Source organism: Lepisma saccharinum, chromosome 2, assembly GCF_977018435.1.
Source record: "Lepisma saccharinum chromosome 2, izLepSacc3.1, whole genome shotgun sequence".
Classification (NCBI taxonomy): Eukaryota; Metazoa; Arthropoda; class Insecta; order Zygentoma; family Lepismatidae; genus Lepisma; species Lepisma saccharinum.
In genome coordinates this window covers 4,585,525-4,604,329 of record NC_139230.1, presented here as the reverse complement: position 1 = coordinate 4,604,329, position 18,805 = coordinate 4,585,525, and the positions used below count along the sequence as shown (strand labels likewise).

General features: G+C 37.3%; 1 protein-coding gene across 4 annotated transcripts in view; it reads left to right on the top strand.

Moving 5' to 3' along the window:
- The window catches only part of LOC145983879 (adenosylhomocysteinase-like 1), a 355,689-nt gene that overhangs the window by 74,277 nt on the left and 262,607 nt on the right, over positions 1-18,805 (top strand). The window contains exon 1 of one of the 4 annotated variants that reach the window (XM_083116961.1): positions 15,852-15,916. The exons of the other annotated variants lie outside the window; for them this stretch is intronic. Coding sequence (XP_082973087.1) covers positions 15,878-15,916 — 39 coding nt within the window. The 5' untranslated portion in view covers positions 15,852-15,877. Of the gene's footprint in view, positions 1-15,851; positions 15,917-18,805 lie in introns of those variants that run through there. 4 annotated transcript variants of the gene reach the window in all.

Here is an 18,805-nt window from a genome sequence, read left to right as displayed (position 1 = left end):
CCATTGGAATGAAAGTTATGCTACGATACAAAAAGGAAAGTCAACTGCCACTTGATATCACGGACTAACCTGAATCTACCTTATATCGAAAATGGGGGAATTGTGGGCAGCAGGTAATTGTGCGCCCCCAGTTTACAGACCTAGCATACCTCGAAACTTAATGCCCGATTTTGAACGAATTCCATCAGTTTTCTTGGTTTGTGGTGAGAAATGGATGCTTGTTTTCTTACATTTCGTTGCTTTTTTTTTCATGCGCAAAAAGTAAGTAGTTGAATTGTAATGGTTATTTTAGTATTTCAAATAAAGATTATTCTAGGGTTGAGCCGATGCGGATGGATGTATCGTTATCGAAAAGTATCGGTTGGAATTTATTTGCCGATACCAGCCGATACTTTTCCGGCATTTTAGTATTTCACTGCAAAAATTCTGCGCGACACTTTCGAGGAGTCTAATTATCCTAGAAAATGTGCAAAATTCGAATTGTTTAAATATTTTGCTCCAATTCTGCGTGAAAAGATGGATTTTGTGATCATACATGTATTTTAATATTCTGATGTAAACAAACAAAATTCTTTGTAAATTGATATATATAATTGGAGTAGAATAATTACACACTAACATTGATCAATATTTTGAACAACTTTGAATTATTCCAATTTTCAAGTATCGCTATCTGTGGGAATCGGCAAGAGAATCGGTTCAAAGTGATATCCGCTCAGCCCTAGTTTATTCATGAAATGTTACTCCATTTGGATTATTATGTCTTCCATTAAGCAAATTGAAGTGTAAGTTAGGTGCGGGCCAATTGTGAAGAATGTGGAGTAAGCGTGCGCACAATTACCCGCTCGTAGCATATAGAGGGATTTCCACAATTCTCCCAGCTGACGTTAAAGATGAAACTTCTACTGATACCCAACACTCCTTTTTGTTCTCAGATGGCAAGTATATGAGAAAAACAAACAACAATTGTCAGCTGAATCACCCACAGACGATCCTGACGAATTGGATGGAATCGATCTTGACCTAGGACAAGATTTGGATGTATACGCGAAAGAAGCAAATGAACTTTGTGGAATTTGTGGCGATATTGAGAAGAACAAAAAGTTGTGGTTCGGTTGTTTTTTTTTAGCATGCTAGAGAGGATACACCAAAAAATGATGTATGTGACTATTGTAAACCAAATTAACGTTTTGGCCGTTTTGCAATTTCAGGGACTAAAACTAGCATTCAAACATAAAAATGTAATTGAAACATTTGTAATGTAACTTATGTAAAATATTACAGTATTATTTTCATTTGATCCATTTTCTACTTAATTTAAATCCCTGGATATTGTAGTCACGGACATTTTTGGGTTGTAACAAATCGATTGAGAGCCAATGGCAGTGTTACAACCCAAAAGTGTTCGGGACTGTACATCATTATCCTACAAGTGTGGGGGAATTGGACGCATATTTGTACTTATAATTGAATTAATCGACTAAGGAATGTGTTCTTTTTCGGTTTATATTTTTTTATGTGAAAGTAGAAAGGTAGAATTATTGTGTAAAATTTCATTTTTCATGAAATAATTAGTAGTATATTTGGTGGTAGGGAGAGGACCACTTACAAGTGTAGGAAAGGCGAGGCTATTTGATTGAACAATCAGATTTGCTTATACTTGAAACAAAGCCAAGAGGGGGCCTATACCCCAATTTTTCAGGTGTGATATGTTCTGATTTTTAAGAAATTCAGAATTTCTAGTGTAGGAAAGGCGAGAGCCCACAATCTGATTTGCTTGCACTTGAAACAAAGCCAAGAGGGGCCTATACCCTAATTCTTCAGGTATGGAGGTTCGGGTTTAAGTCCTCATAAAATGTGAAGCCTTCTCTGAAGGCAAAATGATAATATTGTTGCCTTGTAAACAAGGGGTTCTGGGTTCGAGTCCTGATAGATTGAAATACATGTGGCAAAAATAAAATCTCACTTGTGGAGATTTTGAGAATAATTACTGCTACTTGATAGCCCCCAGATCTGAAACCCTCCTTTCTCCTCTCCTCAGACAGATTCGGCCATGTGTGTAAAAGCTATATCTGTGTGATTGTTGTTTATAAACTTGTCAAAAATATGGCTTTTTTAATATTGTTTTTGGCCATATTTCTATGCTCTACAATTCCATTGCTTGGGGTAAGCAATTATAGCTCGGAAAAATGCATGAATTGATATTAATCTATCAAAAGACTAATGTTTTGCCTGCATGTTCTGCCGGCACGCAAGAGATAAAATCTACACGCTAGAACGGAACATTAATGGATTATTCTGTGCAATTCACTGAAGGGGTCATTAATTTTTCCGTGCAACAGGGGAGAATGTAACAAGGAAAATGCAACAAAGATTGAGACAAAGATACACATTTTCAGACATAGTGGCAATGAACTGGCCCTCTTCATGTTGAAAGCAATTCTATTCCGATAATATGTACCTAGGCAAGACTTGGAGAATATTATAACAGAAACAAAATCCAATTTTGTCTGTATCAAGGTCTTCAGAACCCAGTAAAATGTGGGCATATTCTATTTGGAGACGTGTTAATATTGTGGCCTTGTAATCAGAGGCTTTGGGTTCGAGTCCTGTATAAGATTGAAATACATACAACTGCCTACACATAAGATATTCACTGCTAGCTGATATACAGTTGAGGTTTGTGTGTTGTACAACAGGATAATAGAGCAAATATCTTCTAGAACTGCTCTGTGACTCTCTCATTTCTCACATCATAAACATATGATTTTTCTCCTATGAGAATAACACTACATATGGTGTCATCAGGTAAAGCCTCATGGAATTCACAGATAATTTTAATATTTGTTCTGTCACTCACCACAACCTGCTTTCTTTTTGAAGTGTTAATTACAAACATGGGTCTCTGTACCTTGAATTCATCAGGTGTGTAGTACATGTCAGTATTGCCTGTAGTGACTCTCTTGAAAGCCGAAAAAGCCTCATATAATTTGAGGAAATCATTCTTGGACATGTCTAAATTGTAATTTTCTCTAGGAAATACCTCATTTCTGCCATTTTTAAGATATATGTTCTTGATGTTGCAGTTATCAAATTTGCTTGAATTTTTTTCCTGATTGTTGTGTCTTCCAGTCTGAAACAGTACTACTACAAAATCAGGCATGTCATATTGAATACTGGAGAATGAATTTGTAGCATCAAACTCATAATATGTACCAGATGCGGGCTTCTGTACGCATTGATATGTATAAAATTGCAGAGGAATTTGTGGATTTTTTATTATATCTGCTTTGTATTTAAGAGCATAACTGGCCTCGTACTCAACAACAGGGATTCTTAGCTCCATAGTCTGAATAATGCATTTGCCTGCATCTGGTAGGGTATTAGGCAGAGCTTCCCCTGTAGAGTTTATTGCACTGTACCTCATCAAGGCATTGTTATCATTGGCAGCTCTTCTAAATGTAATTCTTAACCCACCCTTCCACATAATTTCTTTGTAATCTGAGAAGAATCCTGGCAATAGGCGCATGGGGAACAGCACTGTGTGGTTCTTAGATAATATCTTATCACCAGCCTCGAATCCTCCTATTTTGTAGTAAGAAGCCTCGGTTTTGGATAATTTTAGTGTGGCCAAAGCTGTGGAGGTAATGCCGGGATAATCCACTCTGTTTATAACAACACCATGTTTTCTGATCTCAATTTCAGAGAACAGATGCGGCACAAAATTGTCTACCAATCTTATATTTGAATTTGCCGGATAATCTGTACCATCGAGCTTTACAACATCAAATTTGATGTATAGATCTGCTCTGTGAGGGTGTATAAATCCATCCCCTACATCAAGATCAACCTCAATTTCTGTGTTGGGTTGATTTAAATTTGCAAATGTCCTCCTGTTTGGGGGGAATGATTGTAGCTCATAACTCTCAATATTTTCCATTTTCTTCTTGTATGTATTTTTATTTAAATGTTAATCTCTATGATAGCAGTTGTTGTGGCTCCAGCAAAATCAACTAATTCTTCTTTTTCATTAGTGACCATCAATTCAATGTAATCTATTCTATTATGACACACAGGAAAATATAATGTTGGTGATGGATTGTAGATGATGGGCTCCATGAATTCAGAATTAGGTTTGAATGTTGCAATGATGCCTGTTTGTTTGTGAGAGCCTATGCCATTTGATTTGGTGATCATACCCTCTGCTACATTACAGTGAATATTTAGAGTCTCTATGGCTAAGAATTTAGGTATATTCATAGCAGTGTGTTTGATGCCTGCTTCAAGTTTTGTGTTGTTCTCAAATCCTAACAGCTCTCCAATAGTACCCAGATCCACTGTTTCTGTGGCAGATACAATTTCTACTCTGTGAGTGACAGAATTTTGACTTAACACTACACCTCTGGGTAATTGAGCATTTAGAGTGGAGAGATTATATTGCCCTGGAGTGATGACAATTTTTTCATCTCCTACTGCAATTGTGTTGTTGTGGTGTGTAATATTTGGGATTAGGTACATGCCATAAAATGCCCTGAGAGCTATTGTTTTGGGATACACAATGTCATCATGCAATTTGAGTTTCAATATTGAATTTTGGCTGGTGAGATGGAATACCCCCATGATGTTTCAGATACCACAAGGCTTTTTGAAAATCTTCAATTGATGGTTTATTTATTTGAGACATATATCTAAGAACAGATAAACACAAATGTCCGCAATTAACATCTTTGAAGTTTTGAACACGGGCATTATTGTAATAAAGATTAGTTGATTTTAGATATTTGATTAAATTTTCAGGTGGAACACCTCCAAATGAATCAAATACAAATGCCTCATTGTTTAAATATTTAAGATAACAGATCCAGTGAGTGCCCTGATTTTTGTACTCATCCAAATTAACAATGCCACACTCTTTGTTGAGTGGTTGCTCTGGCAAAGAATCAGACATGTACACACCTCTAAAATGTTTGATGCCCAATGGCTTGATTAAAGCTTCAATATCTTGGTTTGTAAGCGGCTCTTGTTTTTTTTAAACTTATTCATGGCTCTCTTTACACCTTTGCCTTTTTTCTCCATGGCCAGGTTATGGCGCTTCTGCTCATCTAATTCTGCCCTATTTTTCTTGGCATCTATTACTGTTTTTGCTATTGCAGCTGAACCCCCAGCCAAGCTCCCAACAGCCCCGAGAGCAGCTAAGATGGCAGGGATGGTAAATATGAATCCCCCCACATGTGATTTTTTTCTTGATTGCTGTAATTTTTTTAATTGGGGGGTACTAAGCAACAATTTCATACCATGCCCCTTTGCAATACAAGAATTTTTTTTCTTGCGCTGCTTTTTGGTCAAAAGACTGTCAATAGTTTTAAGAGATTTGAGACCTGCATAAGGTATTTGATACATAACACCCTTGGCCTTCATTGTAGGTTTATTATATACATATTCACAACCCCCACCCCAGTTTTTGTTTGGTGCTCATAGCTATGGTGGTTCCCAATGCTGCTATTTTTTCACTCAAAGAAGCATCTTTGCTTACAAATCTACCAAACGCAGCCTCTTCTAATTTCTTATCTGCAACATGTCTCTTATCAAGATCAGAATGTGTGTTGTATGCAATATCATGGTCTCTACAAGCAGCATCTAAGGGATTAACACCAGGATCACCTCTGTTTAATCTATGATCCAGTTTTGTGCCTGGACCACAATACTGATAGCCTGGAATGTGTAGTTCAAATGGCAGCTTGTTTATAATATCATTAACAAGGCCCCGGCCCTCAGAAATATTCCAAAATTTAGGGGGTAGAGTATTAATAATTTTTATGAGATATCCAATGCCCTTAGGATCATTCACTATAAAATTAGACAATTTTGTGCTTATCATGTCCATAATTCCAACTTTTTCATTGTAAAAATTGTTGTTGCCAGCATTTTCCCCCCCAGCTATCACCAATAGCCTATCTACAAGTTTCCTGACATCATCAACCCACACAAATTCTTTAGGCAGGGTGTTGTATTGTTTGATTCCACTGCCAGTCTTGATTTGTGACCATATGGGCTTGATTAAATTGTTGTATTTTGCTCCACTGCTCGACTTGACTCTTTTTTGTGTGGGATCATTGTTCTGGTATAGAGCATCTGATTTTATTAATATTTCTTTGTAATCCTCATAATCTTGATCTGTATAGCTGCCAGGTCTTTTCCTAGTCATCAGTTCCCACAATCCAGGCGTGCCGGTGTACTTAACAAAAGCACCTTTTTCTCCAAGTCGAGATTCTGAATATACAATTATATCATCTCCCATAAATGTTACTCTGAAATTGCCAATTCTATGAATAATGCTGCCATCAAGCTCTGTGTCAGCATATAAGCCAAAAACCTCATCTTTATTGTCTTTAGGTGTGGTTAAATATTTTTGAGCAAGAAGACCCAATTCAATAGGATCCTGACTAGCCTCAATTCTTCTAGGAGCAATAGGACTAGGTGTGTGAATACTTGAAAGTGGGGTGAATGGATAATCTAATATGTTTCTTGCAGCTACAGGTACAAGCTCTGTGATCAAATTTTGATTTTGCTCTGTAACAGTTTTGATATTTTTACCTAAATTATTAATAGCATCAATTACAGGCTGTTCTGTTTGTTTGTGTTTTTCATAAATTCCACGGTTCTCTGATTTCCATCCCTTAAATCTTTTTACAAGATAATCTCTTAACTTAAGATCATCAATGATTGGCCTTTTCATGGTTATTTATATACGTTTCAACGTCTAGAAAATTGTTGATTTTATTTCTGTATTTGCCACTATTGGGTGTTCTTGTCATATCAATTGTGACAAACCCATAACTGTCCTGGTTCCAGCACTTGCTGCAAAACTTAGAAAAATCATTGTAGCTCAGGTCCCCACCTACATATTCATCATGTATGTGTTTGAGGTTGGTATGGTCTTGATGAAATATACATATAAAATTGCTATTGTCTCGGATCAATTGCTTCGGTATTTTTGAAAAAGTCTGTGCCAGGTAGAAGCAATCAATGTTTTTGTGCCGGCCCTGTGTAAAGAAATTTCTAACTTTGTTTTGATTATCCAATATAACATCATCAAACACAACAACAGAATTATCGAGACAGTCATGAAGTGGCTTAACATCTGGTTCAAAAGTGGCTATATCCAATCCATCATAAAGCTTCATCAGCTGCTGATATTTTAATTGTTCCAAGCTCTTAGAGAAGATATACAAGTGCCTGTTTTTCCAGTCTAACCAGTTGGGTGCCAATAAAAAATTATCAACCATTAGTGTAGTTTTACCACAAGCAGATGGACCAACAATAAGACACCTAATATTATCAGGTAGCAATTTGCCATTTCTCTTATTCTGTTGTTCAGGTTCTGGGAGCCTTTTTATAACATCCCAGGTGTTCATATTATCACTTTGTTTGCATCGATCCAGCTGTTTTCCGGATGACCCAGCCATTTGACAAGTAACTTTTTGCCTTTTCTGCGGATGATTTTTTCTTTGAGATAAGTGTCAGGCTGTTTAGTTTTGCTGAGCTCTTGTTCATAGAACCTGCCTTTGAGAATTTCTCCTCTGTGATCCTTTATTATATAAGTGTTAAGGGTCCCGGGTTTAACTTGAACCACTGTAAATAATTCAGTGCTCCAATTTCTTGTAAAGCCTCTCTTGAATAAGTGCTTATATTTGCTTATTCTTACTTGATCCCCTACCCTGTATCTAGCCCTTCTTGTTGTTGGCCGATATTTAGGATAATATACAGTGCTGATCAATTTTTGCTCATCAGATGAGCTTATTACTTCAGAGGGTTTCATGTTGATTGTGGAATGGACAGAGTTGTTATATTTATGTAGAAGTTCTGGAAGAATATTAATCCATTTATAATTACCCTGCAGTGTAAATTGTTTATACATAAGATTTTTTAAGGTTCTGTTGAATCTCTCTACAATTGAGGCCTTGAGATCACTGTAACTCGAATAATGTTTAATTGCCTGGCTTTTAATAAATTGTTGAAATACTGAATTATAAAATTCTTTGCCATTATCTGTTTGCAAATAGCGCGGGGATCTTCCACTCTGATTGATGATTGTCCTGAGGGCTTCTGTAACACAGGTTCCAGTCTTAGATTTGAGTGGCACAGCCCAGGCAAATTTTGAAAATGTGTCTATTACAGTGAGTAGATACTTGTAGCCCTTGTTGATTTTGTCTAAGTTTTTCAACCCCCCACTTGACATTTCAATCAAGTCGCTCTGCCATAAATCATCTATGCCCTTTGTGACTACTGGGAGTCTCTTAAAATTATGTCGGGCCTGTCTGTGTAATTCATCAACAATAATTTGTCTAGACATAATATGTAAACAAGAATATTGCAACTATGGGGTGTTCAGCAGCTGATACTGCGGGATTTTCTAAATATAATTTGTCTCCAATTTGTATTTTAAATTCCAAAGTGCCATCATCTTCAGTATAGGCTGTTTCCAATGTATTGGGATCTGTAAAATCCTCTAATTCTACACTGCTGATTTTCACTTTGTTCTCAGCATTTGTTATTGATAAGGTGGGGTAGTGGTGTGCCTGTGGCTGAAGCCAATATTTGATCTTGATTGGTCTCAATGTACCCCCAACAAAAAACTGGTAATAAAATTGAGCAGGGGACAGCATATATATTTTGCCTCCTGGTGTAAATGGAGAATCATATTCTTTGTTGGGGATGCTGTACAATTCAAGAATTACTGAATGTTTTGGATTCTCGATTATGCCTGTTATTTCTTTTTCTGCTGTAAGCAATCTGCTTGTTACTGATTCAAGGTGCTCATTGATGGTCCTAACAATCTCATCGTGCCCAGGCTTGATTCTTATGTCCACAGCAAGTTTCTTGTATTGTTGCACAATTTCTTGAAGCTGGGTGGCAAAAACAGACAGGGCATTTGCTTGATTGGATTCCATGGTCCCTAGCTGCTGCTTGATATTAGCTACAATTTGTTGCAAATTTTCAACAATTGCCAATTTTGAATTTTGAGCTGTAAGATCATGGATTTGCCTTCTGATATCCTCAAACAGGGCATGCAGTTCATTAATATGTTGATTTGTTGGTAGAGTGGCCACTGTCTGTGTGAGATGTTTGATCTCTGCCTGGATATTCTTGATATCTTCTGATTTCAATATCCTATTCACTGCCCTCTTAATATTTTTAAGTTCCTGTGATGTAGGCAGATTTGATACTGTATTTTGCAAAGATTCAAGTGCCAATTTTACATTGTGTAATTCAGAAGCATCAGCCACATTTTGCATAGCATTTTGGAGCAGGGCTATATCTGCCTGAGAGGGTGTGGATTGTTGTAAAATTTCAAGTTTTGTTTGGATATCATCTATCAAGTGATGAAAATGAGACAGTTCAGATTCAGTGTTGAGGTTTTCAAGCTTTGTGATTTGGTGCTGGACACTGACAAGGGTATCTACAATCCCGGGCAATCTGGATTCTAGTACATTTGCCAAATCACTTTGCACTGCTGCTATTGTACCTTCAAGATGGGTTATGGAACTTTGAATTTTTCCAAAATCTTCATATGTTTCAAGTTGCAGCTTAATATTTGCCACACTCCGAGTTATTGCATTTAAAGCATCAGAAGAGGGCAAATTGTTCATAAAATTTTCAAGTGTCTCAATTTTTTCTTTAACCTCGGCTATGGCATTGTTCAGAGGGTCCAGATTTGGTATTTGGAGTGACTGAATCTGTTCCTTTAGAGTGGAAATCACGAGATCAAAATCTTCTTGTGATTTTATGCTTTTAACAATTGTTTGGAGCTGTGTCTGGACATTATTTATCTGCTCTTCTAATTGCTGTTTCAATTGCTCAGAGTTGTTAGCCTGGGTCTTAAATTTGGCTTGAAGAGCTGCTACAGCCTCTTCTAAACTTTGAAAATTATCCAATGTAGCCAGGTCAGTATATTTCTGAAGCAGCAACTTGAGTTCAGAATCAATTTTAAGAAGAGGGTCCATGCATTGTGATTGTAAATTTGTAATTTCTAATTGAAGACTGGCATTGAGTGTGGTTTGTAAAGCTTGTAAATCACTTCTTAATTTCTTGACTCTGACATCAAGCATCAGAATCTCATCACTGTGATCTTCATGTCTTGTATGGCCAAAAATATCATTAGGCATTTTGTTTAGTAGTTATTTATTATAGAGTATCTGATTCTTAATTCTATAAAAAAGGGTATAAGCTTATCATAAGATCCAGGGACCTCAATATATAAGCAGTCACCAGCAGAAACAGTATAAACAGTGCCAGAAATCATGTTTGAGTGCTTAATTCTGTAAATATTTCTCCCTACTGAAATTTTAACATCACCCTCAGGAGTTGTAATAAATTGCAATTGCCCACCTACAGGTAATTGGTAATAATTTAAATTATTGTTAAATATGTACAATATTTTGCCTGTTTCATCATCAATATCTGTAAGTATACTGTTCAGATGAATAATTAAGAAGCCACTCAGTTTAGACTGTATATCAGGAGAGGGTTGTGGTGTTGGCAGGTCCATAATACCCCGTTTTTTGAACCCAAATAAGTTCATAGGCATGTTTATTTATTTCAAATCATGCTCTGTAATTGGGCATTGATTGCCATTTTTCAAATCGCAATGCCCCCATGGTAAAGTATGTATGCCGCATGATAAAATGCATCTCTTATCATCATGTGGGTCCAGAGCCACTTTTCTTACAACATTTGAAGTCAACAAGTGATCCACACTCTGGATTCTGGATTCTGATGTTTTGATTAAACTCTGGGATTTGATGCAATTTTTATAATCTTCAAATTGGAGCTCTTTTTCCACAGTTACTTTGCCAATACCCTTGGCTTTTTTGACAACAGCATTACATGTTTTAAAACTGTACATCTTGGCACTTAACCCAGCAAATTCCACAATAACATCACCAAGTGTCTCATCTTTTAACTTGCCAGGCACCTTTTTGTTGTGGTGGTGTTGAATCTCTTTATGTTCACTGGTATCAAAGTATTGAAACAATTCAGGCTGTGACATATCTTGATAAACATCTTCTGTTTTAATATCAAGAACAAAACTATCCGTGTCCATGTACATCAATTTTACTCTATCACCATAAAAAGGCTTGAGTACATCATAATACAATGTTAACATATGTAATTTGGACAATTCCAATATTGCAGCCCCTACATAAATAGGTTTATCAAACTTAATCTTTGTTTTTTTCATGTTGAAAAGTGCCATATGCTCATCATAAATTCTTCTATAATTGAAATTAGGCTTTGCAACCAATTTTTTGCTCAGGCTGGGGTCAGTAATTATTTTAACATCGGTATGTTTTCTGACATTTTCAATTGTTTTGCCATACACAGAATTGACCATTAATTTAAACAAGCCCTTATCAAATTCGCTCTTTGCAGATGTTCGAAGCTCCGTGTTTGTATCAATGTATGGTTTCAACCATTCCGAGTGCCTGAACCTCAAAACTTTTCCAAGTTTGGTCACTTGAACACCATGATGCATCAGGAACTGGAGGTTTTTGTAATATATGACATAGCCTTGTTTTGGCTCCAGTGTCATCATGAGCTTCTTCTGTTTAGAGCCAGGTGAGCACTGAACCTCGGGAATTGGGGGCAGATCAGAAAATTTGTTGTGTAAATGATAAGAAAATATCAGATCAACCTCTAAGAAGAGGCCATGTTCTCTGTCATCATAGTTCTGAAGATCCTCAATATTGAAACCTTCGACCCATTCAAGCCCTGCATATGGCAATTTTTGCATCATTGCCTGACCATAAAGGCTGTTGGCATCTACATACACTATATAATTTGATGGCCGTGCTGGATCATGATCAGGCATATATTTGTTATTTGCTCTGGCGTATCTCTGAGAACATTGCACCATACCTCCTCTTATACCTTGCTCCATAAACAGATACATATCTGGATCTTGGATCAAATCCAATGGCATTTTGGTGTTTAAAAACATTGCAGACCATGCTAGGCCCGGGGCACTGTAAAAATACACTGGGTCCAGTCCATAATTTTGCATTGATGATTTTCTGAATGCCTGCAATATATCAGCTAAGAGGGTCACATCAAGTTTCAAATATGCCATGTGATAATCACCAAATGTCTTGCATTTGAAATTGTTCCACGCCAATTGGGCACGGTGATAATCTTCATCAGTGATTCCAGATCCTCTGATTTTGCTGTAAAACTCATGTTGTGGAGGCAAGGAACACTCATCAAATTTAGAAAAATCTGTAACATAATCATATGGATACACACCCTTCCGCCTAATTAATTTCTGGTCCTGATTTGGAAACACTGCACGTGTGATTTTGAATTCACCATCAGATAATTGAGTGGCCAGTGTATCCAGGCTTTCAGATAAAAATCTGTAAGAATCAAGAAATCTTATTTGAATAGAAAATCCATTAACTTTAATTATTTTGCTAATAGATATATATTTCTCATCATTTTCAGCTAAAATATTTAAATTCTGCTTCTCAAACCCCTCGTACCTGATTAGATGATGGAAATCATAATTGGATGCTCCATGACAAAATATGGGGACAAATCTTGGTCTCTTGATCTGAATATTACAGCTATTACACAGGGCCTGTTTATATCGACCATCTGTATGAGAATGGTGTTTCACCTTGATATTTATATCTGAAAATTCAGAATCACATACCGGGCATTTTTCTGCATTGTTGAAATCTTCAATCTGTTTCTCTGTTAAAGGCAACATGGGTTTTGGTTTTAATAAGATGTTAGATGCTATGTCACGGCACTCAATTTCTATTCTATGTGCAAATATTTTGATGGCATCTGGCCCCATGTATGAATATTCTTTGGTAACAACACCATCCTGTACAACCACATAATAAAAGCTGGAAGGTTCATGTAGCTGGTATGGTGTAATAGAAGATTCTTCAGGATCTGGATTGCAGAATGCAAGAGATTTGAGATTCGATTCAGAATCCCAGACAATATATGCTGGGTGTTCCAACAAGGCTTCAAACTTTTTGAATTTGCAATTTTCACTTGGCATTGGCATCACCATATGAACAGGTTTATGATTGCCACAGTATTTCAGATGCTCAATTAACTTGTTTTTGGCAATTTCTGCACTCTCTTTACGAACCCCATTCACCATTTTCCTGCCATCAATTGCAGTTGAGCATCTTCTGCACACCTCGAATATTCTATTAGATTTGTCTAGTTGTGTTCTCACTAAAGCTAGAAAATTATGTATCAGAGTGTAATGGTGTGTGTCATCCCCTTCAATTAAAAGCAAATCAATCGGAATATCAGAATCATCAACAAATGTACTGATTCTGAGAGGTGCTATCAAGCAATTATCACGGCCAGTTGAACAAATATATACATTAATAGATAATTGTTTGCCATTGATATCCCGGGCCTTTTTTTCAAATTTATCAATATTCTGAACAGACATTGGATATTCTAAACCCTCCATTGCATCGTCAAAATCATGTTCATGTTGTTTGTAATAAGTTATTCTCTCAGGATGCCTTGAAACTGGATACAAAGCAGCTAAAATACACCACAAAAAGCATTTCTGGTCGGTATTTTTAATATTAACCACGGCTCTTCTGTTTTTAATATTGATAGGTAATGGCAAATATGTGGAACCTTGTAATGGGCTGAATTCAGAAATATTAATATATAACTTGTGTGGAGAGCCGCATAGGCTCCATCCAGACTCTCTTGCTGCAAATTCAGAGTGCTTAATGTTCAATTGATCTATCAACCTGCTTATTATTCTGTCCGAATTTGCATTTGAATATACAGGTACAGTTTCTGTTATGTGGGGCTGTGTAAATTTTGTGCCATTTGGTTTCTTATATTGAGTATACAATTTGAGGGAGAGCTTATAAGAGCCATTTTGTGCATTTAGAATTGCCTGCAGATCAGGTTTTACACTGTTCAAGAAATTCTCAATACCACATCTTGGCTCTGATACAAACCGGTAATCTCTTAATTGGCCATTAAAACTGTTATGGATAGGTGCAAAGCATAGCTGCTTTGCCGGTCCAGCATTAAGAGGTGCTTCGTGCTTTCTTTTCAGACCAGATGTAGATGGTTGTGAGGGCAATGCTGATGACTGTACATAAGAATTACACTTGTGCCATTTGTAATATGCCTTGCTTAATATTTTATGGCATCTTGGACACATTTTCATGGCCTTTCTGCATTTCCTAGGCTTACAAATACGGCAATGCCTAGCCCAATGAGAACTAGATATATTTTTATTACACCGATTGCAATATTTTTGTTTTGACATTTTTTTTTTTTGTTGTTTATTATATAAAATTTTCTGGGCTTCAATTCAAAATTTTATACTTAATAAAAATATCAGTTGGGTTCCGCAGTTAGTGGCTGAGCTGGTGCTTTTATACCTAAACAACAGCAGTAACTAGGTTTTGGTGATAGTTTTGCTGATGTAAAACACACTTCACCAGGTTTAAAACCTCATCTCTATATCAACTAAATACAATTCAAAATTGGATTTTGAATTGTGCAATAAATATTCTGTAAGTCTCACTTGTGTTTATATTAACAGAACAAGACAAAAGCAGAATTGTATTCAGGATTGCATGTTTTCATACAAAAAAGCCATATTTTTGACAAGTTTATAAACAACAATCACACAGATATAGCTTTTACACACATGGCCGAATCTGTCTGAGGAGAGGAGAAAGGAGGGTTTCAGATCTGGGGGCTATCAAGTAGCAGTAATTATTCTCAAAATCTCCACAAGTGAGATTTTATTTTTGCCACATGTATTTCAATCTATCAGGACTCGAACCCAGAACCCCTTGTTTACAAGGCAACAATATTATCATTTTGCCTTCAGAGAAGGCTTCACATTTTATGAGGACTTAAACCCGAACCTCCATACCTGAAGAATTAGGGTATAGGCCCCTCTTGGCTTTGTTTCAAGTGCAAGCAAATCAGATTGTGGGCTCTCGCCTTTCCTACACTAGAAATTCTGAATTTCTTAAAAATCAGAACATATCACACCTGAAAAATTGGGGTATAGGCCCCCTCTTGGCTTTGTTTCAAGTATAAGCAAATCTGATTGTTCAATCAAATAGCCTCGCCTTTCCTACACTTGTAAGTGGTCCTCTCCCTACCACCAAATATACTACTATAATTTTAGAATGTTTAGGCGCGTACAATTTCCCCACACTCTCATATCCTTTGTGAAGAAGAATCTCTCCTGCACCTAGACCCTAATCACATAGATTAAATAAGTAATTTTGTTTGCGTGTGTGTGTGTGAGAGAGAGAGAGAGAGAGAGAGAGAGAGAGAGAGAGAGTGAGTGAGTGAGTGAGTGAGTGAGTGAGTGTCAGTCTCTGCATGGAGCGACACTGGGATCTTGCATATCGAGGCCGAAACAGAATTATCCAATGCTGAGACGTTGTAATACGGTAATAAATAATGGTTATTTCATTAACCAAACATTTGCTCTGTTCACGTATCGTACTGTATTTTTGGGAAGAATGTAGAACTATTAATTTAATAATATTTCGTGGCAGTTTTAGAAACTAGGTCAGCTTTCGCAGCAAGCTTTACTTTATTTACAAGGTCAGGGTCAGAGCTAGGTTGTAGCTGTTAGCGTATCTTGAACGTACCGTGATTAGTGGGATACATTAGATTTCAGTTATGGTGAAAGTAGGCTTTGCTGTTTTTTTCCCCTTCTCCATACGGGTTGTTCGTACATGTCATTTATCATTTGCTTCGTATTTTTGAAGTTGCCCCTCTTTATTCAAGTCAATGGTCAGAATGTTGATGTGAGGAAAGCGAGTTCCGCAGAGCAGAGTTACTTATGACTTCCGTCGGCCAGTTCAGTTTGCAGCAGCTTTCAGTAAGTAATATTTTGTTCTTGCAGATACCCAGCTGAATCAGTTTTCTTTTTAGAAGCTACTTTACAAGAAGCTACACATGTACACTTGCTTTCTTATACGGAAAAGGGGGGGGGGGGGTGGCCGCTCTTTGTTTTTGGACAAAATGGCTTTATTATTTTACTATTAGTGATTGGAATAGAAATTGTCATTGTCATTTATGTGTGTGTGACTAGGTTGTAAAAGATAGCAGGATAATAAGTGAAATTTGAGTTATTATCACAATATATTAGGAGGAAAATCTTTTCACCATTATTTTGGTACAGTTAACTTCCTTATAGCAAGCACAAAAGTTCAAAGTATCGATTCTTGATGTTATTTTCAGCATAGTGAAGATTTAATACAAGAATACAACTGGAATTCTATTAATAGCCTGTATGCAGTCTTTCTTGAAAAGTTGCCAGTTTTCGTGGCGGAGTGGTTAAAGTAGCACACGACAAAGTCCGAGATCCTAGTTTTGTTTCTTGATAAATGACATATTCATTGTGTTTGTCCCTTCTATTTCACCAATTGTTCGCATTGCCGCGATTACCTTAGAGGGGTAGAAAAGTAACGTTATACAATAAAATGACAATTATTTCTTGGTTGGATATCTGTATTTTTTTGTTTCGTATATTTGGTGTATTCAGTGTTCGAAAAGACGGGAAATTTGCCCCCATTCATGCTATTTTTCTTAAGTTTTAGATTTGAAAGTTTACTTCCAGGAAGAAATCAGTTTTAGAATATCATAGTTGTATTAATGGATTCTCAAATTTTGTCTGAAAACACGCTGACAGTAATTATTTTAAAATATATAAATAATCCTGAAATATTACACTTCGTTGGTGCGCTTTTTATAATGCAACAATTTAATTTGGCTTCGAAGTAATGTTGGATGGAACATAACTACTATTCTCAAAAATGTCGAAATTTGAAGAAAGAATGTTGCATCTTCAATTGGAAAATTTGTATTTTCAAAAATATATATAGAGTGAATTCAGCAAGGATGCATTTCTGAGTTTTCGTTTACTTATATGTATCATTCACTGATCTAATTTGTCGAAGACTAGGTGGGAGAAAATCTAGCAAAGAGTATGATAAGTAAATAATGAGTGCCTGACTCCTCTTCAGAGCGATCGATATCTGTATCGTGTACTACCTGATCTCTGAGCACCGTGAAGTACTTCTAGGAAACCTATTTCTGTTTCAGAGTACGAAGCTCCAAAAGTCAGCAACGAATGAAACATTTAACAGGCGTTATTGATTAATGGAGCCTGTTCTGTTCCCTCTCCCAATAAGAACTGACGCTTCTTCGTGCTTTTAATTCAAAGAACGCACGAGCTCTGATTAATTAATTGGTGTTTATCGAAATTATCTATTGGGTGTATTTTTTTCGGAACTGCACCCACAACGGTAAAACTATCAGAGTTTCTGCGCAGAAGCGAGGAAATAAGTTACTCGTATGAACAGTGGAGATGTCCTTCGGCTCTAAGTCGCAAGATGATGCGCGCAACGTGAAACCGTCTCGGCATATTGGTACTAGAGATTTGTGGATATTGTAAACAGCCAACTTCTTCGTGAGAAGCAATCAACAATGAAAATCAGAGGCGCTGAAGACGTAGTAGAAGATTCACATGCAAGTGGATTCACCGTAAGTGTTCTTATTCTTCACTAATTCTTCAAGTCTGTATACCTAGCTTTGATTGATTTTGATTGGTTGATTTGGTTTATTTTACTTCGCTTTTTGTGCCACTTTTGGCTAATTTGCGAAGATGTGGATGAGTGATGATATGATGAAATTGATGAATGGACACTCACAAACATCCATGCTCAGACCTGGATTCGAACCCGGGACCCCTGGCGTCGTAGCGCGATGTGTTAACCACTCCACCACGAGAGCCGGCTTGCGAAGATGAAAATGAGCGAAGATATAGTGAATGATGAAGAAACACTCGCAAAGAACACCCATGCCTAGGCCGGGATTCAAACGCGGGACCTCTAGCGTCGTAGCGCTGTATGCTAACCACTCCGCCACGGAGGCTGGCTCTGTATACGTAGATGTATGAGTAAACATTTGGAATTACGAGTATTGTTCGCACCTGTGCGCTAGCCAAACTCAATCAACATTGAGTTTAATTAAACTTTTCGTGTTTTCTAGAGTTACCCTGAAGGTGTTCACGTGGTTTCGCGAGTTCTTGATTTTCGTATCCTTGGTCTCCGAGCGCATTCAGTGTTCGAATCACGAACACGCTCCCGAAGGTCCTGGGCGCGAGCCCCGGCTTGGACATGAGCGTCTCTTTTTGGATGTCCCTTTATTGGTTTCATCTAATCATTCGTCCTTAGTTTCGCAATTACGCTAAATGTGCAATACAGCAGTGTAAAATGAGAAAAATCCTGTCCCTGATTTAGAAGTAAAAAGTAAATAAAAAGGTAAAGTGTTCCCCTGTGCTTAGCACCACGTCATGAAGGCGTATAGGGGTGTGTGGGGGTAACGCCCCACACTTTCTTGATCCGGTCGTGAGTGGGGGTGATGTGATCAGCACCACGCCCCTGACCGCCTTTACCCCCCAGGGTTTCCCCCAGGTACCCATGTTATTCGACGCTGGGTGGGCGCCGGGGCCGCTTCCAACGTTAGAAAAGTTCCCGGATTTGAACTGGCCGGGGATCGAACCCGGGACCTTTAGCATGGTAGTCAGACGCGTTACCGACTGATATTTATCAATTTGCAGATCATGACTGAAATGATTCACTAGGAAAAGCGTATGAGACCACAAAAGTTTCATGTATTCTAAGAACTGGTAATATTTGAATTATTTGTTCGCGGTTCATTCTCCGTTGTAGCTTACACATCTTCAATTTGTGGAGTTTGTAAG